The following is a 24,942-nucleotide window of genomic DNA, read 5'->3' on the forward strand; positions in this document are numbered from 1 at the left end:
TTTGTTATTACTGAAGTCGGAGTCAAAATTTTGAATTCGTCGAAGTCGCAATTTCATATGATGGCGAATGGTAATAATTGAAGTCAAAAACATTTAATTGATTATTTTCTACATATAGTCGAAGAATGCTTGCTTATGCTAATGTTTTGGTAATCATTGTTCAGTTTTCTTTCAGTTTAGAGCCGAAGTCGAAAATTGCCCCAACCTGGGAGTCGGCAGTCGGAGTTTTTGTTTTGTTTTCAAATTATATTTCAAAATATGCGTCAACACCATTTGCATGAGTTAGGAAAATCAAAGGGGGTTTTCATTTTTGATGCCATTTTAAATGATGCAATTAAGTTAATTGAGTTGCGTCAACATTTCGAAATTACTCAAACTAAAGTAATGCAAATATGCAATGACTCCGTTACTCGTTGCAACCGCGTCTATCATTCAATGTTTGCCATCTACTTGAGCGAGTGACCCTGTTAGTCAATGATTATTGTAGTAGTTTTATTTTTCGTTGACGGGACTTGATTGTGCTTTTACTTCGAATTCAAGAAGAGATCAAATTCGAGAATAATTGGGAAGATAAAATTCAAAAAAGTAGGTAATGCTTTTTTTTCAATTTGCCAAACCGAAAATGGGCCTGTAATAAGTGTTTTCAGTGGTTTATATCATTATAACCTGGTTAGCTAATTCGGGCTGGTGAAATTATCAATAAAAAACGTTTGTGAATTACCTGCTTGCGTACGTTGACTTGTGAGTGAGGCGAATTTTTGAATTAGGACGATGAGATATGGAAAAAGTGTTGGGTGTAAGTTCCTCGACCGAGGGTCACAGATCATACGACCCTAGAGTCCAGTGAATCACTGAGTTAAGTCACTGGCGGTTAGTTGATGAAGCGTACGAGTCATTCTATATATTTATTTGGGGCTAAACTAGATCAAGCGGACCCCAGCACGACCTAGTCCTCTCCACTAACACAAAAGATAGTTATTAGGTTCACACCTACTATGCCGGAGCAGGATTCTCTTACTGTTAGATCTCCTACCTCGCCTCGAAGCCAGCAATACTACACGCGCTAACGTTAGTTTGGGAAATATGTGTCATGAACTATACACATATAAGAGACGAATTTTTGAAGCTTTATTTGTTGGAATGATAATTTCGTCTGTAGCAATTGAAAAAAATCGGTCGTTACGAAACAAGTAATGTATATATATTTCATTTTTTACTTAATAGTTTTATAATCATCCTTTTTTTTTGCATAATCAGGTTTATACAGGGTAATTGCTTTAAAGGATATCAGTCATGTCATATTTTTGCTATATTACAAAGCAATAACTCTCGCCAGTGTACACTTTTTATTACATTTCGTTAACGATCTTAAAATTTATGAATCGAATCGAATTTAGACTCGCCCGAATGAAACATTATATCATGTATGGCTTTGTGTAAAAAAGGTTAATATTTAAGGCTAAGGTTAATATTTACCTCCGGCAAACTATTCGCAAGAACCAATGGTTGTTTAAACAAAGCGGTCTCTGCCTGAGATTAAAATTGCACAAACATTGCCTAATGATTACTACTTCCACCATACTTGTGTTTGCTTTCATTCACTCCACGGCAGCTGATTCAAACCCACACGCTCGAACATGAAAAGTTTAGTGGCGGGATATGCATTGAAACATTGGTATAATAATACAGAGTGTTCATAAATTTCCGTTACAATTCCCATTTTGCTATAAAGTCAGTTCCTAATATATATTAACTGAGTTTGTTTATTTTACTTCATTGAATACACAAGTATAAGACAACAAACTATATATGATATCGATAAATCCCCCTTTTGATTTAAAATTCAACGACTAAAAGCACGGGTATTGTAAACTTGCTGACAGCGTAACCTATACAACTCAAGTTAATACATTTATTTTAGGAACAGTTCATAAAAATTATATTTATTCGGCCATGTTTCGAATAAACTTAGCCTGCGATACGCAGTCAAGCAGGGGATATAAATAGATATACAGTCATTACAATATAAATTAATTCGTCGAACTTTTCAAATCTAACCCCAAGTACTCATAACTGCATTGTCGATTTAAGTCTCGCCTACTTTATTTTTCTGCTAAAAGGATTGTATTTTCGAAGCTTAATCTGATCTCTGATTTTTTTTTATTGATCAATAAAAATACTGTTCGTTGGCATATAATATTTTATCCTTTTTTTCATTAGTATCGTCATCGACAAGAAGAATGGCATCGATACATCTCTAGTATAAACTCAATGCATTACATAAAACATCCCCCAAATACTTTTCATCCTTTCATTTTATTTGTAGATGGAAAAATTATCCAGCACTTTGATAACAAAGAAAAAGAATGATAAAATGCGAATAAACCATGATGCTCTTCGTAATGTCTTGATAAGACCTGAGATCGGTGATCGCCCTGTGGCAATAATATCAGTAGCTGGGCGAATGAGAACTGGCAAATCATTTTTGCTGAATTTTATTATAAGATATCTTCGTGCTGAAGGGGTGAGTTCTTCTTTTGATGATTGGGAAGGAGATGATTGTACGTGCCATCGACTCTAGTCTCTCTCATATCCGACGTCTTCACTGTTGTTTTATTTTGCTTCTAGTGGAATGATTCCAGTTGGATAGGCAGTGATGATACAACTAATTGTGGCTTTGTCTGGAAACAAGGTAAAGATCAAATGACAATCGGAATTGAAATATGGAACGAGGTATTCTATGTCCCCCAGCCTAATGGCGGACAAGAGGTGAGACTATGTTTCAAAAATATGGGTTTTTAGCCATACCCAATTATAGAAGCATTTCAGGTTACAACCTAGACTTACAAAGGTCGTGTCCCACGCTCTCCCCTCTTTTAGCCCATTTATCCGACTAATTAGATAAGGTTAGATATATATGTATGTAGTCCTTGTTGATTATTATCAGTATAGATGGCAGTTTAAATTGGTTTTAAAAAAAATTTATCATCATAGCCTACGATATATAGTGTCGATAGTTTTGAAAACTCTGCTCAAATATCTCCTTATCTTTTGAGTGGGTACGTTTGAACTTTCGCAAAAATTGAGCAGGAATTTGTGTGATGTTCGAAATCAAGAAATACCCGAGTGTTCTTCTTTGATCTGAACAACGTAAGGTATAATTCGGACTGTATCAAAGCTGACATCTGATTGATCATTGTCGATCAAACCAGCTGCAAAAAATTGTAATAAACGCGTGAAAAGATAACATTTTTTGGGTCAAATTAGGTATTTCTATACAAAAACTATGATTTATATTAAAATCCATGTTTAAATTTTCAGCTGGCTGTTCTTCTTATGGACACTCAAGGACTCTTCGATCAATCAACGCCAGAAGATGTGAATATTTCGCTTCTCACGCTGAGCACACTAATTAGCTCTGTTCAAATTTATAATGGCTCAAGTAATCTGGACACTCGGAATATGGCATATTTGAAGGTACTGTACAACAGATTTGTAATTTCTCTGGGCTTCAACGCTTTTTTCTCAGGACGTCTTACGCGACCCAATTATTAATATTAAATGCATGTATTATATATATGGCCTATATATATTTATATATAAATATATATATATAGAGAGAGAGAGGGAGATTCAAATTTATTTCTGCCTTTTCTAATTTTAGATCTCGTAATTTCTTCCCCAGCTAGTGGTTACGTACAATCCGTAATGTGCCAATAAATAATTTTAATACTTTCATGTTCTTAAACAACTTTAGTAAAACTACACCGAAAGCAAAGTGATACTTCTGCATTTCCTCCCCTAAATCACCAAAAATCTTCCTCGATTAGGAAACTCTTGATTATATGCTTTTTCACGCAAGACATAATTGAGATAGGCTACCTTTTTGTCGATTAGAAAATCGTCCGCTATTTTGTTCGAAAACTTTAATAAATAAGAGTTGATGGACAAGTTTTAAAATTTGTTTCATATTTTTCAAGTAAGATTATTATCCGAGTTAAATGTTGCTACTATAATGTTTATTAAAATTCAATGTATATAATTTCAGACTTGCGTCGATTTTGCTTTGGCGACAGCACAAGTAAATGAACCGTTTTTCAAGGTATGTTATTTGTTCACACGTCGCTTTATACGCCCTTCTGTCCAAACACGGATCTTTACAATCAGTTACTGCTTTACAAGCAATATTGGAAGACTTATTCCGGCTTTCCACGCCGCCAAGTCAGGTATTTGTCATATTCCCATGCATTCTTGCTATCAGCCGACCCATGTCAAAAAAGCCAATCTAAAGTTGAGGAACAAAAATCCGTTCCGCGGAAATTCAGTACGAATCATCTCATTTTTGTTCGTTTATGCCTAGTTTCATGCGTCTTCTGAGTCTCTGCAATTCTTTTGCATGATTTCGATTTGAAGTGTTCGAACAGCAATAAGGTGGGGTTTGCAGAGAGCTAAGCGCCATTGGCAGTTAAATATATATTTGTGGCTATCTCTTTTTTAGCTCCAGACAATAAACTTTTTGGTTCGAGACGCCGAAGAGGAAAGTGGGGTCGAAGAAAGCTTTGGTTACGAATCTGGAGGTAAATATTTACGAAGCATTCTCGAGTCCCAAGAAGGCGGCAAAGATAATATCAGAGTAAGAAAAGGATTGAAAAGAAGTTTCAGCAAAGTAGATTGCTTTCTTCTTCCCCATCCCGGACTGAAGGCCAAAAAAAACGGTTTCAAAGGGAAGAATGAAGGTGTGTTAGCTAGTTGTAAAATAATATTGTGCGTTTGCTTCAATTACATGCGCCATCCTCTTTTAAATCCTAATTTTCTATAAGTGAACATGTGTTGACATCGGAAGTTGCACATCTTGATTTCAAACCCGATGCCCACCACCAATTTGGGTAATGCCTAACCGAAAAAATTTCCGATCCTTCCGTAAATAGATATCGCTATAAATCAGAGATCAGATTATCAGGATTCTTGCAAAAGGCCTTGTTAGCGGCAAAAAGCGAGAATAAGTGTTGTAGAAGTAATAAAATATTTTGTCTGAAGTTGTGCCACTTGCACTATACAAAAATTTTTATTTGTAAAATAGCACAAAGCCGAACCAACAATTTGGTATTACTCTAAATCTGACGTAAGACGCTTGCTTAAGACCATTTGCCAAGGATTTAGTACTACCTGATCCAAAACATACCATTAGAAACAATTTTGCCCACAAACACTACGCTCCAACCTAGCATGATGGATTTCGCTCAGTAATGCTACCGCTTAAAATATTCAAAACGAACAAAGGCACTAGTCTTCTAGACGATTTTTTTAGTTTCAAACGTCTCGAAGCGATTTACCCAGTTGAAGCGATTTTTCCCATCCGCTCTACAACAACGATAATTTTTCAGAATGATCAAATTTTCAATAAATAGTCCAATAAAAGAGTTAGTGGGTCATATTGACATGATTTACTACTCGATTAATAAAGAATTTGTTTATTTTTTAGAACTCGAAGAAGATTTCAAAACATATGTGAAAGTGTTCGTTGAAGGAGTTGCAAGTCCACAATGTCTGCATCCTAAAATTTCCAAGTCGAGAAACAATATGACAGCACGCGAAATATGTAACATGATGGCTGCTTGCGATAAACTATTCGCACAGGGAATGTATAAGGCAGAAAATTTAGTAGAGGTAAAAAGTTTGGCGCATTTGTATGCTTTCAGGTATGTATTTTCAGGTTCGAGTTTGAACTTTGATTCCGGGTTCGAATTCTGCATCGTGTGTTCGGTTTAGAAGTTGTTATTCTGGTTTGAATCCACCTCGTAATTTACGGCCTTGTATTTTGGAATTCATATTTCACGTTCGAGTTCGTACTTGAGGTTCGATTTCAGAATCGTTTTTCCCGATCAGTATATTCGGTTTCGGTTCGGAATCGTATTTTGTGTTCGATTTTGGATTCGTAATTTTGCTTTGGAGCTCTTATTTCTGGGTTCGTGTTCTGAATCTTTTTTCACATTCTAGTTCGTATTTTTACGTCCGTGTTCGTATTTTGGGGTTCGAGTTTGGGATCGTATTTCACGTTCGAGTTTTATCTTTGGATTTGGATTCGGAATCGTGTTTGTTTATTTTATTTAATACCCGTTCAAGCGGTGATTCTGTGATTTGAGTTTTAGCGCGTGCTCGTATTTTCGAGTTCGAAGTTCAGTCCAAATTCACGCCTGAACAATAAAATTAGGCTAATTCAATATAGTGAGAAAGTGTTTGCCGAATTCTAACATAATATAAAAAGTAATATTTATCTAATTGCCAAGTTTATTCTATTCTTGCAGGCCAACATTCGTGTTCATTTTTCCACGGAATGCGAAGAAGCCTTTCTGCAATACAGGAGGGCCATGGAGGTATTAATTAACTGACTTGTTTAGTTTTAGAGCATGAAGTACTGTGATGTTGACCCGATAGTGTGGTCTCAATAAATATATATATATTTTAACATGCACAGATACGTTGTGTGTACATACTATTTTCGCGGAGCACGAATTCACGTTACTGAATCAGCATAAGATGATTCTCAGAACAAAACACTAAAGCAGTATAAAAACGGGGCCCGTTGAGTTAAACAATAGTAGTTCGGTAGTAGTTACGCAATTAATGTGATTAAAAGACGTTTTATGCCATAGAAACACGAACGCCATCAACAAGAAAAACAATTTAGCAATACGATCTAAGACCAAATAATAACCATTTGAAGATGATTCTCTGATACCTAACTTGGCAGGTGACGAACTATAACTTCTACCCCACCACAGCATATATAATTTTAACCTTCACTGTTGAGTGTTTAATTTTACAGCAATCTGTCGATATTTCTAAATATGTCGAAGAAAGCAAGATTATTGAGCAGCACGAAGTGGCAAAGAGCATAGCGATGCAGAGATACAAACAAACGCAAAATATGGGGGATGGAAGATTGCGGCTAGATTATAAAGCATATCTTGAATCAAAGTGTGAGACACACCTTGAAGAGTTAAAAATCAAAAACAGAATCAATAAGGTAGGCCTATATCCATGATTTTAGTTGTGGGAAAATAATGGGTCGAGTTCGGGACAACAGGCTCTTTATAATACTTTTTAATTCTACCTAAAATAACGCGACTTTATTTATAGCAGTTGGGTCGGAGGAAATATTTATATAATAGACTCGGGCTCCCGTCTACAGCTTCCCATTTACGAGAATTCCAAAATTTGACTCCACAATACGGCTCCGGGGAATTTAAGAATTTTACCTCTGACTCTACAGTCGAAACGTGGCAAACAAATTAAGTTCCGATCTCCTGCCATCATTTTTGTAGGTCATTTTGTATATAAGATGCATCTATTCCGTGTGATGCATCTATTCCGTGTGGTTCCTATTTTTGTCGCAGCCCTTGGTCTATTATACTGAACAATAAAAATAGCCATAACTCTATAACTGAATACCGTTGTATTTTGTCCATAGTCCATAGTTTCTCATTTCGATGCTAAAAAGCGTCAAATTTTGATCCCACTCCACCCTCCAACATCGACTCCAGGGCCTTGATTGTCATTGTAAAAGCAAGATTTGGATTTCAATAATGTCTTCGTCCACCCTACTTTTGTGTTGAATGTCAAATGTTGGAAGTGTGATTAAAATTAACAAACAACAACATTACTTCGAAACTTCATTTATTGAAATTGCATTTTTTATAGGAAAAGTGGGAATTGAAAGTTGATCGAAATACAGAAGAAGCAATACGGCAATTTGAGTTTGCAATGAATGAGGTTCGTATATTGTTGGCCATACAAATGGAATTTACTTGTCGCAAACTTGTTTTAAAGTTGCGTTCTATAACAGCAAATGAAAATAACAAGAATATTCAGATTGCTTTTTACATATAAGTATATTCACACTTTTCCATAATGTTTAATATTATTATTATCTATGTACATCACTGTTTGTGATGCAAGAATGATTCAGAGTCGACTCTTGCAGTCGCTCAATTCTACAGCTCGAAATAACTTATTACCATGGGAATGCATTGGTTCGACTGTACCATCCCTCGACTTGACTTGTTATTTGACGTGTGAATTGACTTGCGTCTTCAGGCTCATTTTCTCGAAATGTCAAAAAAGTTTTGTTCTGAGTGCCAGAATATTTCACGATTGTTCATTAGAGTGTGTTGAATGCAATTTTGCATGAATATTTTCGAACATGAAAGGCCTGTGAGGAATGATAATGATTTCCTAAATCTAATTACAAACTAAGATATATCTTGAAATTTGACAATATTATTTTTTCGACTAACCTGGGATCCACATTTTAATATTGGTACTTTCTAATTGGATTTAAGCGCCAGATAATTTGCCCCCCTTATTTATAAGTTTTTAAATCCTTCTAAATATCCAAATCAAATGAGTCTATTCAATCTAGAGTCCGACTCGGGCTAATTCCCATGCCTCCACTGGTCTCCTGCTGGGATTTGAAAGTTCCACCTAGACGTCATTATAGTTACCAGTTGACATGAAAATAAACCGAATCTCGACTCTATTTGAATAAAATGGTAAAAAAGGGAATCCCCCGAGATTTTGTTACAAATTTTGTTGAAAACCAAGAATATCGATTGAATGAAGGCAAAGTATGAATCCCTGGTCGTATAGGTCTTGTATGTAAACCTCAGATCTTTTAATATAACTTTTATATTTTAGTTCACAAGTAGCGGTGTTTTTGAGACAAAGCGTGTGATCAATTGTCATAGAGAGCAAATCGAAAAAATACGCAAAAAACGTGTCTACAAAATTAACGAAGAAAAACTGAAAGTTGAGGCAGATAAACGTCTGGACCAGATAATAGCCATCAATAAAGAGAATAAGGAAATAGAAGAACGCAACAAGAGGGCGAGTTTTTTAATATTCCACGTAGTTATTTGGAACCTTAAAGAAGATGAGTATTTTAGAGTCAATATACGCTTATGTACTGATTTGTCCAACATTTACATATTACCATGGTGACCCGTTAAATCTCTGCAAAAATCGCCCACACAGTTTTGCTAAGAACGAGAATTTTAGTTGTTAATGGGATTCAGAGGTTCTTGAAATGGCACGATAATCCGATAGGATCATTAACGTATTATGCATATACTGCCAAAAATATGCATATACCGCCAACCAAATAGATATAAACTACCAAGACATATGCATACATAGCCAACTCAATATACAAACACAGCCATTAAGGTGATGTAAAAATACTGCCAGATCCTTTCGTAGGAATACAATTTATGTATACGGTTGCATCTACGATATGCACATTACGCGTCTTCATATAATTAGCGCATCAAAAAGCGTAAAAGTGATCGATAAGGTATTAGCATACAAGGGTAAGGCTTTGCTTGCATGTTGATTGCGCACAAAAAGATATAAAACTATGTTCGTTGTACATGATAACTATACAATAGGTACCAATCTATAATAGCATAATAGCCCACAACAGCTGGTTGAACACACACAAGAAATGTGGTGGCTGAAAATCTCTCTTCAGTGAACTATTCATGAATTACTGGCAATAAACTAACCACAAAATAAGCAAATTAAAGCTTGGTGGATAATACAAAACATAAAACTGCCGGTTCGCGTAGTTCTTGATAAATATATATCCAATAAGCGCCAATTCCATGATGTTATAATAACCCACAACAACTGATGAAAATTTGGATGCTGGATGAAAATCTTTTTTCAGAGAAATATTCTTTGGCTATTGACAAAGAACTGTAAAAAATAATCGAATCAACGCTTTGTGGAAAATATAAAACCTAAAACTGCCTGTGCGCGTAGTTCTTGATAAATATCTATTAGACGCCAATCTATGATTTCATAATACCCCTCAACAGCTGATCGTAGATAACATGGGAAATATGCTGGCTGGATATCTCTCTTCAGTACCATTACGTTGGTAGGATGGGTTCCAACACAGCCTGGGACATTTTATTAAATTCAACGAAACATGCCGTTAAAAACTAGCAAGGAGTCAGTATCACCAGGTTTGTCCATGAGACATATTTTTCTGTCCCATCCCATGGAAATTCATGGCTGTCTCATCACATGAAGGTTTCCCTGACCTTCGAACCCCGAAAAATCCTCTACTTCACCATTTCAAAATGTTAGGTGCTTTTGTTAAGTGGTTTCGCGAGTTGGCGCCTCAAAACTGATTTATGTTTTTCATACTATTATTCTGATTAAAGACATTCAGCAACCTGTCATTTAAAAGTATTGATGGGAAAGTTCATCCTAGTTTATTGCATCTATTTTAAGACTACTAATGTTTGATTAATCTATCCAATTATTATTAAAGAGTCCAGCTACACACCAACTCAAATGTATACCAACGTTTTGTCCGACCAAAGTCAGACTTCCTCTGACAAGCAGTTGACAACAATGGCAAGAAATGAACAGTATTGGATTGGATTGTTCATTTCTTGCCATTGTTGTAAACTGCTTGTCTGAGAAAGTCCGACTTTAAACGGACGAAACGTTACAGAAATACCTTTGTGTTAGTGTGCAAATGGAATCTTTAATTAGATAGAATAGTCATTTTATTCCAGCTACAGAGTCTATGCAGTAAACGCATACGAATCTACTAGTATAAAGACATAGAGGAAAGTTAGGGAGGCAGTCTCGCAACCCAATTCAAAGTTAATTTTTGATATCTGCAATTAAACTAAATCTTCTAAGAGACAAGGTTATTATAGAGTTCTATAATTTATACTTAAATTTTCGAAACACATTTAAAAACTAGCAAATAACATGCAAAACGCGAAAATGAGGTTATGTTCACAACCATGCCTGAAAATCTGTGTCTGAGCAGCTGCTAAAACGTCTATTTTCAATTCACTTTTTGCATCTTGCTGAATAGTCACGGTTGCGGAAGTAAACAAAAACGTCGATTTTAGGGGAAACAGCAATCGGAAATAATTCAATAAAAAATGATTAAATCTATGAATATTTAGGTCTAGTGTCTACCAATAGGACTATAGGCACAAAGAGACATGAAAAACGACAAAAATTTTGCCTAACTATACCAATTCAGTATGATTCTGACACTTGGTAATTCGTGAACCTTTTCCTGTTACATACAAATCTGATGTAAACATAGTTATAACAAGAGCAGATATGCCCCCTTCTCAGGCCCGATCGCAATGGAAAAATTCACTGGGTCATGTGGATAAGATCTATGACTAGATTCGTCCGACTCGTCCCATCAGTTTCCCGAAAAAGCCAGAATTCTGATCGCGCTCTAGAATGTAATTTTTTAATAACAGACAAGTGTTCCCAACTCAGACGATCGTGATGTCTGATAATACAAACGGTTGGGAACCACTGGTCTAAGAGGTCTGACAATGCTTGCTCGCGAGACTCAAGGTTAGGACAAGATTGGAAACAATTACAGTTAAAACAGCTAGAAATGAGAAAAGAAAATTTCACGGAGAAGGACAGAATATACAGTTGTGACTTTCTGTTGTTATAATAAAATATTTTTATTTTGACAGGATGAAGAATCAACAAAAAAGTACAATCTGGCGCTGCGTCTCTCTCATCAGTGCGCAAGAGAATGGAGCAAGGTATATCATGCAATGTTGTCGAGCTAGAGTTTGACTTTGTGGTTGAGTTGGAATTGCAGCTGGAGACTAATTTTAGAGCTATACATTAAAGTCGGATTGAAATGTTGAATGCTTGAGTTTAGATGTTTCAAAGTTGCCTTGTCGCAAGTCAAATTGAAACAGAAGATTTAATTTATTGTACCATAGTGTATATTTCAAATCTGAAGGTGGATGCCAAAAGCCAGATTTCTGACAATTCAAAATTTGGAGTCAGTATTTTGTAAGGGCGAAAGTTTTTTGAAAAGGCTTTATATTAAGCAGCAACTTTATTTTGGGAGGACCGGAACCTTTCAAGTTCGGCGTTGCCTATTTTAACATATAAACATATAAAGCCAACATAGTTAAATCTGACGCTTCAAGAAGAAAGCTTTCGCCCAAAATTTTTGGTACTCCCGTGTTATGTGTACCAGATTAGGGTTAGGTCATAATTTTATTCTGATTTTCTTTGTTACTTATCGATCTCGATCGGTAATTTTATATACTATTGTTTTCCGTATCTTTTGAGGCTACTAGCCATTCAATTATTCCAAACGATAGGTTCTGTCAGAGTGCCAAACGGAACAAGAAATGGAAGACCATGCAGCACGGATAGAAAATTTACTTTGGAAAAAATATTGGAAACAATTTCTGACAAATACTGAACGCAAGTATATCGACATGCTTAGGACCAAAGTCGAGGAGGAATTTAAGAAAGCACTAGACGCAAGGGGCAATCAATATGTATATGTATGAACTTTTTTATTTGACATTATTAGTTTATATAACTACATATTAAATTACGGACTCTCGAAAAATATTATTCGTAAATAAGCTAATCAATCATATTTTGTACGCTTTATTAATAAAACTACTATGTCAAGGCTAAAAACTACTGTTACAATACATTCACAAATTGATTCATTTTGTTACAAAAACCAGAATTCGAAAGTAGTACTTGCACGCGGAAAACTGATTAGAAACTCATTAACGGTAACTATAGTGAAATTAAATCTGATGATGTGTTCTGATGAAATATTTCAAGCAAATAACTGACACTGGCTGGAATTTGTCTCGAATTGATGATTCGCGCTAACGGTAACTTGCAAAATACAACATCTTCTTAAGTTTCATTGTCACTTGAATAGCAGATTTCTATCCCGTTAAATAATTCCATATAAATTCAAGGAAACAGAAAATCCAATATGACGTTTTAATCATGTGGCAGTCCACGTTCTCTAATCCGATTCCAATCCAGATCGGGTATGTGAATAGTTTACAAATAAATCGCTACATGTGAAACCAACCAGCAGTTGGTTGTATTGACGACGACGAGTCCAGCAATTTTTTCGCATGTAAATCAATTGTCGAGATTGGAACTTAGTCGCCACACTTCAGTGAGATGATAATCGTGTTCCACCCGTCAAAACTAAATCATTTGAACTGACACTATGGGCATTCTAATGTTAGATGAAACCGGTATCAAAACCCCGCCAATCACGCACGGATGAGCCTGAACCAACATTCGACAACGAAGTAGAAAGAATGCGTAAGAAGCAAGAACAACGAGAGGTAAGTAAATTATTTAACCGAACAGCTATTGGCAAAAGAGTTTACAAGAAAAATTCAACAACTTCACAGCCTTCCACCATGTAATAAATGGGCAGTTTTATCCTCACAAGATTGTGTAAGCTTTAATCCTCGATAGTAACTCTATTATATGGTTCAAAACCCAAGATAGTCAAAATGTATGACAATTGCGATACCGCTCCGGGAAAATTTGGTAGTTTACACATTACAGTAGCCTATTCAAATACAGAATAATACTTTCTATTAAATTTTACAGTCAGAGTTGCCTAGGAGTGAAAGACCCTTCTACAGACTTGTAAATGAACTAATCGAAGGTTATGCTAAGAAGTTACAAAACAACTTGGTGAGAAATTCAAACTGTTTTCATATCGCATACCCCAGGTTTTGACACAACCGCTCAATGGTTTGTGCCAATGTTGCTGAGTGTCTACCATCTCAATTTGATAAAGAAGAGGATCTGAAATATTACACCATACAGCATCTGAATATAAATCTTAGTTGGGTGTTAATATGATATACTAATATAACTATTGTTTGAATATTTGCGCTCTTTACGTATCCTATTTGTTAGTTATTTTAAACTCGTAAATGTCATTTATGTTTTAGGCATGAAATAAGACAACAAATAATCGAATTTATAGGCTATACTTTGCATATCCAAAACGCACTAACGACTAGTGTATTTTATGAAGAGGTTCTAGCAAACACCCATTGGAGCAGTGGTTCTTTACCTTTATTGCATCATTTAACCCTTTAGCGAACATTTATTAAGAATTCGTCAAACGATATATAAAGGAGTGAGTGATGGGAGGAGGTGAATATGGAGTGGAAAGGAGATAGTGTTGGGGTGGGAGAGTGACGGGAGGAGGCAAGAATGGAAATAGGAAGGAGGAAAGTGTTGGGGTGGGAGAGTGATGGGAGGAGGTAAGAATGGTGGGGAAGAAGAGGGTGTTGGGGTGGGAGGGTGACTAGAGGAGGTAAGAATGAAGGGGAAGGAAAGAGGGTTGGGGTGGAGGGGAAGATTGGGAGGAGAGGGTAGATTGGAAGGGGGATACGAGTGCGGGGGAATTTCAGACATTTGAATCTTAAAAGCTACGTTTTTTTTTAAATATTCGAACTAAAAACCTATATTAACAAAGAACCTAAGAATGAACAGTAAGGCTTGGTCAGGAAGCTACTTTCAGGAGAGAAAAAAACAATCACGTTCAATGCGACGGATTTTGGCAACCAGATCTGCAAAGTCTGGTGAAATAACAAAGAGCTCAAAGGTGATGGTTTTCAATTTGAAATATAGGCCTACTGATAACAATAAAGCTATGCTCAAATATATGGAGAGGCACGGAGAGTAAAACGAAATATTTTATCAGTTTCCTGAAAATCTTGCTCGATAAGCTACCAATACCTGTACCTGACATATCGGGGTAACAATACAAGGACTATCCCGACTTACCCAGTAGCAATGACGCTTATTTTTGCGCGAAACACATGTACGCATCACATCTGCAAGGTACCGTTACGCCGCGTTGGAGTGCCTTTACATTAAATCTTGAAATAATTCAGACAAAATACACGTCTCGTTATAAAAATTTTCTAACAGCGCAAATATTTCCTACCGTGCGGAGCTTCTAAAAATAACTTTCAACTTGAACGTGCTACCGATACGAATTAATGATCCCTTCTAATGACACCTATTAAATATCTCTTGCCATGCGTGTTTTTCCCCAACTTTTATGAAGCTTGTTTAACTAGAACTTCGTTCATTCTTACCCGGAACGAATCACTGTAGAGCAAACATTCCCCACTCCAACGCTGAATTTGCGACAATCCGCAGGGGGCCTCGATAACCGTTGCCATAATCACATTCTGCAAGAGACGGAATACTGTGACGCAGTAATAGGTTAATACACATCACCCTATTAAATACAGAGACTAATACATATTTCTCGCAAGTCAGCCTAGTAATAACACAATGTTTCTCGTAAGAAAACAAGCAAATAGATAGATAGGTTTTCGCCTTTTTCGAATCTTTTTTAAAACAACGAAATTTTAACCCAGGTCAAGAACTGCTGCATTAGACTAACTGTTTAGAGTTTCTCTCTGATCTGAATATCTGATCTTCTTTGTCCCAAAACCCCGAGCGCACCACTAAATCCTAAGTTGAATAACTGTAGGTATGCGTAACATATATATCAGTGTTTCAGAAATAAAATCAATATTTCTTACCGATACTGGCATGTAATAACTATTGCCCAGTTTTTTTCAATGAAATAAAATACCAATAATATGGAGGGATTCCATACCGTCCTTATTTTGGCGTGCGTGTCCTTATTAAGTCTTATTTGGACTTCGTAAAGGAAGCTTTGTGTTGTTTGTCTTATCGCCAAAACTTTGTTGTGGCATCATAAAAGCACCACAATCTTATTTGGAACATATAGAAGCAAGGCACAGATAGGCATAAAGCATTGTTAGTGTGGCGACCGTTAGATTTTATTGTGGTGGTGGTTATTTTAGCCTAAATTTAAAAATGAGCAAACGTAAGAACGTTTTTCGTGATGAGTACGGAAAATAATTCAAAGTTAAACGAAGCTTGGAGGGTGAGTGCACCGCACACTGTGACGTCTGTAATTGTGACATTAACCTGCAGGCCATAGAAAAGCGAGCTATTTCTGCTCATGATGCAGAAATTTTTCCAGTCGTCCTTCTTTTGGAATACCTGATTATATGCATCCACTATTGAAATAGATTTCGTAGTTTGAAGATGGACTCTCTTTAATGATATGATTTAGAAATTTTTCTCATCGTATCATTACTCAACGGAGCCCGATGTTTACCCAAAATTTTATTGGTTCGGAAAAAAAATGCGTCAACACACAGGGTTTGCGATAATCAATCTCAATGGACTAGTTTGTAACAAAGTTAGTTAGTTATTTTCGGAAGCATGGACAATAACGCCCTGGTCCATATAGATTATAAAAATAACGGCCCGCGCCATATATTTGCGTGTTACTCAATCACAATCAATCTCCCTGCCAATCAGGAATATAATTTTCCAATGTTATATAAACGCAATTAGAATATGTGTGCTATAGACCAGTGCTCCGCAACCTTTTTTTAACTTGCGGCACACTTATAAAACTTGCCAAATTTGACGGCACACCACAACAAACGAAAAATACAAGGTGTAACTTTGTTTTAGGTTTATATAACAATGAGAGATTTGTGGTTGTTTTAATGAGCACAATTGCTCTATTTCAGGATCATTACGTGACGCGCAATCAATTTTGCAACTAGCTTCTAATGCTTTTTCGGGGACTGTAAAAGACGACTTCACGCACTCTTGCTTCTTATTTTGACTTAACAGCCGCTGGAAATAAATTATATTCCTGCGTGCATGAACAGCATGTTGCGTATTTAAGTAGCGCATAAGTTTACTCGGAAACATTGCTTCATTTGAAAGTTGCCCCCCCCCCCCAAATATTCTCCGTTACCACAGCAAGAAAATCCATATTTGACGTAATCTTCCCTGTATTTTCCTTTGACAAGTTTTTTTTTCCAACGTTGCTTGTGCTAGGTACAATATGTTGCTCAGTATCAGCTGTTCTTTTGAAAAATTTATCCATTTTGCTAAACTTTAACGTTCCTTGACTTTTTTTTTTATCAAAGACCACTGCAAACTCACACTTTATTTGTATTCGATTACTACACGTGCTATGTTTTAGCCTCGACAATAGGCTTTACAATATATATGCTTGTCATATAGGCCTACTCCTTGTTACGTCACAAATGCACAGTGGGGGGCGGCACACCGGTTGCGGAGCACTGCTATAGACTAGTGACATGTGGCCTTGAACCAGTGATTTCCATACACCCCCCCCCCCCCCCACTATAGGGGGTGAACACCCCTCTTAAAATTTTAACCAATTAAGCCAATCACGGCACGAGTGACGATTTATAATGACGATTATTATCACAGTTTAAGCACGTTTATTTCGTAACAATTGAATTATACCGGTATCTTATGTATACGTATGGGTATTAGGATTACACACTGCAGTATTTTAGATATCAGCCGTATATTGAGAAAGCTTAAAGATGTCACAAAACGAAAACTAGGCACTGAAAATAGACGTTTTTTAGATGAATGACAGCGTTTTTATTTCTTTATTGAAAAGAATCAAACTTCAGCGGTTTGTCTTTTTACCAACAAAATATTTCAGTTCTGAAGGAATACAACATTATGCGGCATTATGATCAGTTGACGCGCGTATTTCAAAATTTAATTCATTGCTTAATTCATACAAAAGTCAAACAAACATGTTCAAAAAAATGTGAAATGTGTAACAAAACAAGCCATAAGTAGCCATTCATACAATGCCAGATGAGCAAGTAACTTCATTAGTCACTATCAGTTGCAAATTACTTGTTGAAACGTAGTAGTATATATTTACGATTGAAAGCCGTGCTTGTTATCTATTTCCGGGAATTCTATCAGCTAAATATTATAATTATTGATTTCATTACATAACAAACTGCGATGCTAGGTGTATCTAAAATCAAGCTTAGAGCCTATTTTGGTGCCTATTTCTCAAAATTTTCTCAGGTTCGCCTGAGCTTAAGCGAACCCCAGCCGTGTCGTCCCGCACTTTTCCTCGCTCCCCTTTTTTGGCCCTACAATTTTATTCTGCTGTGGATTTTGGCTAGCCGTCAATCAACTTGGGGGGCCCCTCATGTACATCGTTTCTTAAATACATACCTTTTTTTTAAGAACACAAATAGCCTAGTTTTATCTCTAATAGCAAATTATTTACCACCCCCTAAATTTCGACCCCCCCCCCCCTTCTAAAAAGAAAAGCTGGGGAACATAATGCCTTGAACCTAGTGTGCGGTTAATGGATTAGGGTTGCTGAGATGGATCTTATTTTGCATCTAACGTGCACCCTCTAGTGACAATGATTGGACGAACCAAAACTGTGAAGTCACTGTCGGAATTTGCTCGTATTGAGGGTGAAGTTTTATCTTCATACTGAAGTTGGGGTAAATCTTTCAAATTCACCACATTCGCAGAGCCCATGAGCACGAGCCAAAGTCGATTTTTCAGTGGGGTACGGCAAAGGGGCGGAATCATTTTTTGGTTCAAATAGTAAAATTGAACGTTATTTTGTGGGGCGCCTAGCCGCCTACTATTGGTTGAAACGAAGCGATAAAATACTTAGAGCTGCAGGAATAGACTTTATTTTAGTTTTACTCTCATATAGCCTACAGATTAAAACGATCCTGCGTCGACTCACCAAGTAATGCCAATAATTTAGCATCTCAGTCATAAACCATATTGTATATATATATATATATATTAATCTAATTTTAGGATATCAACACCCCATCTGACATGATGAAAATCATACACGACACGGCCCGAAGCAACCTGGAATCCGAGTACTTGAGTAAAATGTGCAGTCACGTATTGGATTGCTGGAAACAATTGAAAGATATCATGGCTCATAAGTACAAGGAAGCCCTTGAACGCAACGAAGAAAATTTGGTATTTATAATTTGTGTGCTCTATTAGAGCTAACTCTTCCTACTTTTGTATTAGTTGATCCCATATACCATGAGAACTAAAAATCTATTGTCATTTTATAACAGATTAAATCAAATGAAACTCAAATTTATTCAATAAGCAAATTCAAACAATGACAATAGGCCTACTAGATAATTGAAGCCGGAATTATGAATTCCCACCGAGTCATTCCGAGTAGCCTAATTCTTCAAAAATCACCAGACCAGGTTACCACTGCAGCGAAGAAATGCGGCTATTTTCAAACCTGATCTAATTTACGACTACTAATCGTATACTATCCAGATTCCAGAGTATAATATGAATGCCAACGATTTCTATTCGTATGCATACTTTAAACATCTGTGTAAATTATTGTATTCATCAAAACTCAAATATCGTATATATCATGAATGTTCATCCCAGTGATTTCCCTACACCCCCCCTATAGGGGGTGAACACCCCCCCTAAAATTTCAAACACCCCCCCTAATTTTGAGGTGCGATTCCACATTTTATTTCCTAACTCAAGTATAATTGTATTCAAATATAACGACTATGGCATATTTATCAGTGTAGATGAGGGGTTCTAAACCGCAGTCTGCGGGCCAATTACGGCCGGCGTGACGATTTAAAATGGCCCGCCGAACTTGAGTGAAATAGTTTAACGAGCTAACCCTTCATGTAGTACCTTTTGAGTTTTAGATACCGTCTATTGTTACATCATTATCACAGTTTAAGCACGTTTATTTCGCAACAATTGAATTATACCGGTATCTTATGTATACGTATGGGTATTAGAATTACACACTTCAGTATTTTAGATATTTGCCGTATATTAAGAAAGCTTAAAGATGTCACAAAACGAAAACTAGGCACTGAAAACAGACGATTTTTAGATGAATGACAGCGTTTTTATTTCTTTATTGAAAAGAATCAAACTTCAGCGATTTGTCTTCTTACCAACAAAATATTTCAGTTCTGAAGGAATACAACATTATGCGCCATTATGATCAGTTGACGCGCGTATTTCAAAATTTAATTCATACAAAAGTCAAACACACATGTTCAAAAAAATGTGAAATGTGTAACAAAACAAGCCATAAGTAGCCATTCATACAATGCCAGATGAGCAAGTAACTTCATTAGTCACTATCAGTTACAAATTACTTGTTGAAACGTAGTAGTATATATATATTTACGGTTGAAAGTCGTGCTTGATATCTATTTCCCGGGAATTCTATCAGCTAAATATTATAATTATTGATTTTATTACATAACAAACCGCGATGCTAGGTGTATCTAAAATCAAGCTTAGAGCCTATTTCTCAAAATTTTCTCAGGGCGCTTAAGCGCGCCCTGAACCCCAGCCGTGTCGTCCCGCACTTTTCCTCGCTCCCCTTTTCTGGCCCTACAATTTTATTCTGCTGTGGATTTTGGCTCGCCGTCAATCAACTTGGGGAGCCCCTCATGTACATCATTTCTTAAATACATACCATCTTTTTAAGAATACAAATAACCTAGTCTCTAATAGTAAATTATTTACCACCCCCCCTAAATTTCGAAACACCCCCCCTAAAATAAAAAGCTGGGGAACATACTGGTTCATCCCAACCATTTGAATAAACTTTCACATCGCAACACGCAACATATCATGATTCCCATTCTATATTCCTACACTGGCCATTTGCATAATTCTTCACCTCTATTTTAACTCAGAATAATATTATGAATCCCCCTACATACATAATGCTTATCCTGACTACTTTTTTATTCAAAAGTTTTATACATATATATTCGAAACCAGGGCACATTACGAATTCCTTTACGTATGCTTCATCATTTGCACACAAACCCATGTCATATGCTTACCCTCATTTGCATGACGTTTTATATGTACGAGGAATCACAACACTTTTTCGACTTTTTTCATTCTCGAAGATCGATACAGTCCTATTTTTATTCTTATTCAATTTTTAAAATTTATGTTTGTAGTAAACAACTAAAAACAAATATATATTTTAAGAAACATGGAGAAAGAAAAATACAACATTTAATTTCCGAAATGATATGGGAAGAAGAAGAAAGACTACAAGAGGTAGGTTATTTTTCCTGCCTCAGCAACCAAAGGCAATAAGCAAGTATATGAACACTGATATATGTCGTTCTTTGCGCAATCATTTTACAGTAGTCAAATGACAGAAGCGTCCTGCGTAGTAAGGCAATTGCGGGAAAAAAATTGAGTAAGACAAGAGAGCGCCAATAAAATTTAAAAAATATACATTGAAGGAATTTTCATATTTCTACTGAAAATCTAGTTACTGTTGTTAACAAAAATATTTTTACCGCGATTGCAATGTCCATTTTGTGTTCGATAATATTGATACCATATTTCGACTATTTATATATATATATAATTTTTTTTATCTCAAGATAATGGTGGACCGCTGCATCCACAGCGAGGAACTAACAAAGCATTACAAAGATATACAAGAAAGGTTTCTGGAGATTATGATGACTGCAGAAGTAAAGCTCATGTTTACGTCTTCCGGAAAACACTCAATTGAGGCATTGGTCAACAGAAGATTGGAGAAGTCTAAGGAAAAAATGTATCAGCTAAATGAAGCAGCCAAACAACGCCATCACGTAGAAACCGAGTTTATAGAAAAGAAGAGGAAATCGTGGTGGAAAAGGGTTTCAAAATTTTTCACCGCAAAAAAGGGGGAATTTGAATTCTCAGATCCGTTAGAATAGGCTTTCCCTTATGCTCATTCGTTAGCCATCTGTTACTTCTCTTATTGATAACTTGATTGGCTAGCTTGTGAAATATGTAAGCAATTCACGCACAAGCAATTATTGGTCACATGAACGTGAAGTTAAAATCTCAAAACGGCACAAATGTGTTCCGTTTGCCTTATCCTTGATTTTCTGTTCTAGCTTTTTTGTTTTCTAACGATTATCTATACTTAATTGATTCTATGTTTATAACACTACTATATAAATTTATTATTACAATGAGATTGCCTGCGTTATGTTATTCCTTCGGACTTCAATTATATATAGTATAATTGAACGCCATTCATACACTTTCATCCGATCTAGGATTCTCGCTAATGCTAAAAGTCCTATGTACTAATTACTTATTTACTCACTAGTTTATAAATAACGCTATAGTGATATTTTGATGCTAATGGTACATTTTTCGAATTTCTCTTTTAAGTTGACCACGCTCGCCACCAACTATCGTTAACAGTTAGTAAATTCAAACTGTTTCTGGCGGTCGCTATTTAAAATCATTTTGTACGTGCATTGTAAACGGTTCTCAACATCATTTCCGGTCTTAATTGAAACGGCCAGCGTGGTGGGGCCCTAAGAAAAATACAATAGGCCTACAGTTTGCGAAAACCCGCTTTTGGACTATCGCGATAATCAGTTCTTGTTTTATACGTTGAACGACCGCAGAACTTGGGAAACATGTACCCGTAGCTAACGGCGTTACATTTGGTTTTTCAGAACTAATATATTAGATTGCATTCCTTGTTATGAATTTCGTAGTCGCGTTCATGGCGCACTTCTTTACTGTATTTCGGATCGTTTGATATTAAATTATGATATTTGCATGTCTACAGAGGGTGTCTCCAAAATATCGTGTCCCACTTGTACCACGTGTCCTACTTGTGCCATGTGTCCCACAAGTCTCATATTTCTTACGTTGTATCACTTGTCCTAGAGTTGTGAAAATTAACGTATATATTAACTATACCTGATTTAACTATTGTTATAAATATTTATAATAAATGTTTTTAGATTAAATTTTTTAATGGGGATACATACATTAACGATATACCGATACCGCTTTTATCGCCGATATCGGTACTGATTAGGGTTGCCAACTTTGTGTTAAACTATTCCGGGACACCTTAATGTCTAGAATTTGAAAATCGATGCAACAGAAGCTTGTGAAACAGGAAGCACGTCAAAAGCAACAGTGCGCGCAGCGCGTCGTGAAGCGTTATTTTCACAACTGTAAATAATTTTATCATAATCAAAGAAACTTGTGAAATGTTGACTCTTTGACACATAAATGCAAAAAAAAATAAAACAGAGGAAATGTACAATTTGTGCTAAGTAGATTGAATTATTTAACAAAAAACACAATAAATCAGTCTTTCTGGTATTTCAATTTGTATTTTTTATTGTGATTTCGCCGCTTTAAGAAGATCTTCGTTAGTTTTAGTGAGTTTATGTTAAAATTTGTAATCCTTACGGAAATATATTAATTAATGAACTCTCGCTAAGACAAGGGCTGTCAGCAGGCGTCCCAAAACAGACGGCTATGCGAGCCTGAAAATTGACTGAATAATGAAATTATGCTCACAAGAGCCTCACGTGCACTATTAACTTAACAAGAGAGCTATGCACAAATATATGGGCACGTAGCGCCACATCATTTTGATGACGTCATAGCAAAAAAAAAAAAAAAATTCCATCTTTAACCAATGAAAATTTCAAAGCAATTGGTCCAGTAATCAAAGAGAAAAGCGATTTCTTCAAAATGTGTCAATGAACAAGAAGAACATAACAAAAAAAACTTGTCCAAAAACGAGAAACACAAAATATTATTACACGCCGCAACTTTATTGACTAAATTTTTCAACAAATCTCGCTGGATCAAGTTTTTGATTCTTTCAAATTAAGATGACTGCTATATATAATGTTATCGTCCATTTTGCAATTATTCAGCATATTTTAATGTTATGTCATCAGGAGGTCACGGTTGACGAAACAGGTCTTATCCACAAATTTCAAGTCACTCCTATTTGAATGAACCATACAGACGTAATCGTTTTTAATAAAAAATATATTTAATTTGAGTCAACAAATCTCACTCACTGGATCAAGTTTTTGATTCTCTCAAATTAAGGTGACTGATATATATAATGTTATCGTCAATTTTGCGATTGTTCAGCATATTTTGATGTTATGCCTCAGGTTGTCCACAAATTTCAAGTCACTCCTATCTGAATGAACCGTACAGATGTAATCGTTTTTATTAAAAAATATATATATTTGCGTGAATTACATCTGTTTCCAGTTTTGAACTAAGCCGACACGCTTACAATGGCTTTCTATTTTAGAACGCCTTGGTTGTCGTTAAATTCCGGGACACCCGTCATATACCTCATTCACCAGATATTTTCTCCATACATATCTCGTTTTCCTCATGAAACAGTCGCGATGATTATTTGCTTGTTCGATCGACATTTTCAGCGAGACTTTTCTGTTACGTAAAGTATTCAACCCATGGCAATTACCCTAATTGTTTTTAATTCGCGGTAGCGTCTTTTTAATATTTTATTACAATACATTATTACAAATTCAAGGTAGCCGCTGACAAGTAGACCGAATGGTCATTTCCCGGCCATCCTGTCCGTTCTGGGCAAAGGCATGTATATTTTTTCAAATTTTTTTTTTGTGCCCGTTTGCCTGGACGGCTAATAAAAAACGATTTGATTGATTGATTGAAATTTAATACGTGGACATATACACTTTAGATAAACTGCCTGGTTATATTTAGTTTTGATAGGTATGTTTGCAATCTTGCTAATTCGTTATCGCCGTTAGGAATCCGTTTTTGGCTATTCTGCGAATTAGAGAAATCTGTACTCGTATCATCGATCCGCTCTATCGCAATGCTGCCACTCAGATTATTTAAGATATAACCGTTATAATCTCACGAAGTAAAATCTATTTTAGTACAATGAAACTTGATTGGATTAATTAATTTATCACCACAATCCGCGTCGCGTTTACAACTTTGTATAATGTTTCCAAAGCTGATCAACCATAATGTGCGTCTAAGACGAAGCAATCCACGATTTTAGCAAAATTCACGCGGTATTAGCGACTAGTGGGACACATGGGACATGCGGTACAAGTTGGACACGGGGTACAACGACATTTTGGAGGCACGGTATACAGATCGTACCACATTCATAGTAATTCCTTGGTTGTACATCTGTCGTTTTGGAACTATGCAGTTATATGAAGTTTTATCCTGAATTACTCCTGATAATTTTTGGTGCTAATTATTTCATTTATATTTTAGTCTCCCGTTTTGAATATTATCCATAGTATGGCAAAGCGACACATACATATTGAACGCCAACTATTTTCT

General features: G+C 36.0%; 1 protein-coding gene across 1 annotated transcript; it reads left to right on the plus strand.

Moving 5' to 3' along the window:
- Positions 1–446: 446 nt before the first annotated feature.
- On the plus strand, positions 447–23,790 carry LOC120332599 (uncharacterized). Its single transcript, XM_039399879.2, has 18 exons — positions 447–585; positions 2,327–2,524; positions 2,629–2,769; positions 3,322–3,477; positions 4,049–4,102; positions 4,499–4,736; positions 5,483–5,667; positions 6,306–6,374; positions 6,827–7,027; positions 7,702–7,773; positions 8,698–8,886; positions 11,535–11,606; positions 12,183–12,371; positions 13,092–13,193; positions 13,468–13,554; positions 18,577–18,750; positions 20,791–20,862; positions 21,198–23,790. The coding sequence occupies exons 2-18, from the start codon at positions 2,327–2,329 to the stop codon at positions 21,516–21,518; spliced, it is 2,520 nt and encodes an 839-aa protein (XP_039255813.2). The 5' UTR covers positions 447–585; the 3' UTR covers positions 21,519–23,790.
- The last annotated feature ends 1,152 nt before the right edge of the window (positions 23,791–24,942 follow it).

The sequence above is a fragment of the Styela clava genome, chromosome 13 (assembly GCF_964204865.1).
Source record: "Styela clava chromosome 13, kaStyClav1.hap1.2, whole genome shotgun sequence".
NCBI lineage: Eukaryota > Metazoa > Chordata > Ascidiacea > Stolidobranchia > Styelidae > Styela > Styela clava.

Bases quoted from the DNA above. Each gene is read 5' to 3' on its own strand.
- LOC120332599 (XM_039399879.2), top strand. From the start codon at position 2,327: ATGGAAAAATTATCCAGCACTTTGATAACAAAGAAAAAGAATGATAAA. The intron at 6,375-6,826 runs GTATTAATTAAC...TTAATTTTACAG, and splicing joins AATACAGGAGGGCCATGGAG to CAATCTGTCGATATTTCTAA. The intron at 13,194-13,467 runs GTAAGTAAATTA...TAAATTTTACAG, and splicing joins AGAAGCAAGAACAACGAGAG to TCAGAGTTGCCTAGGAGTGA.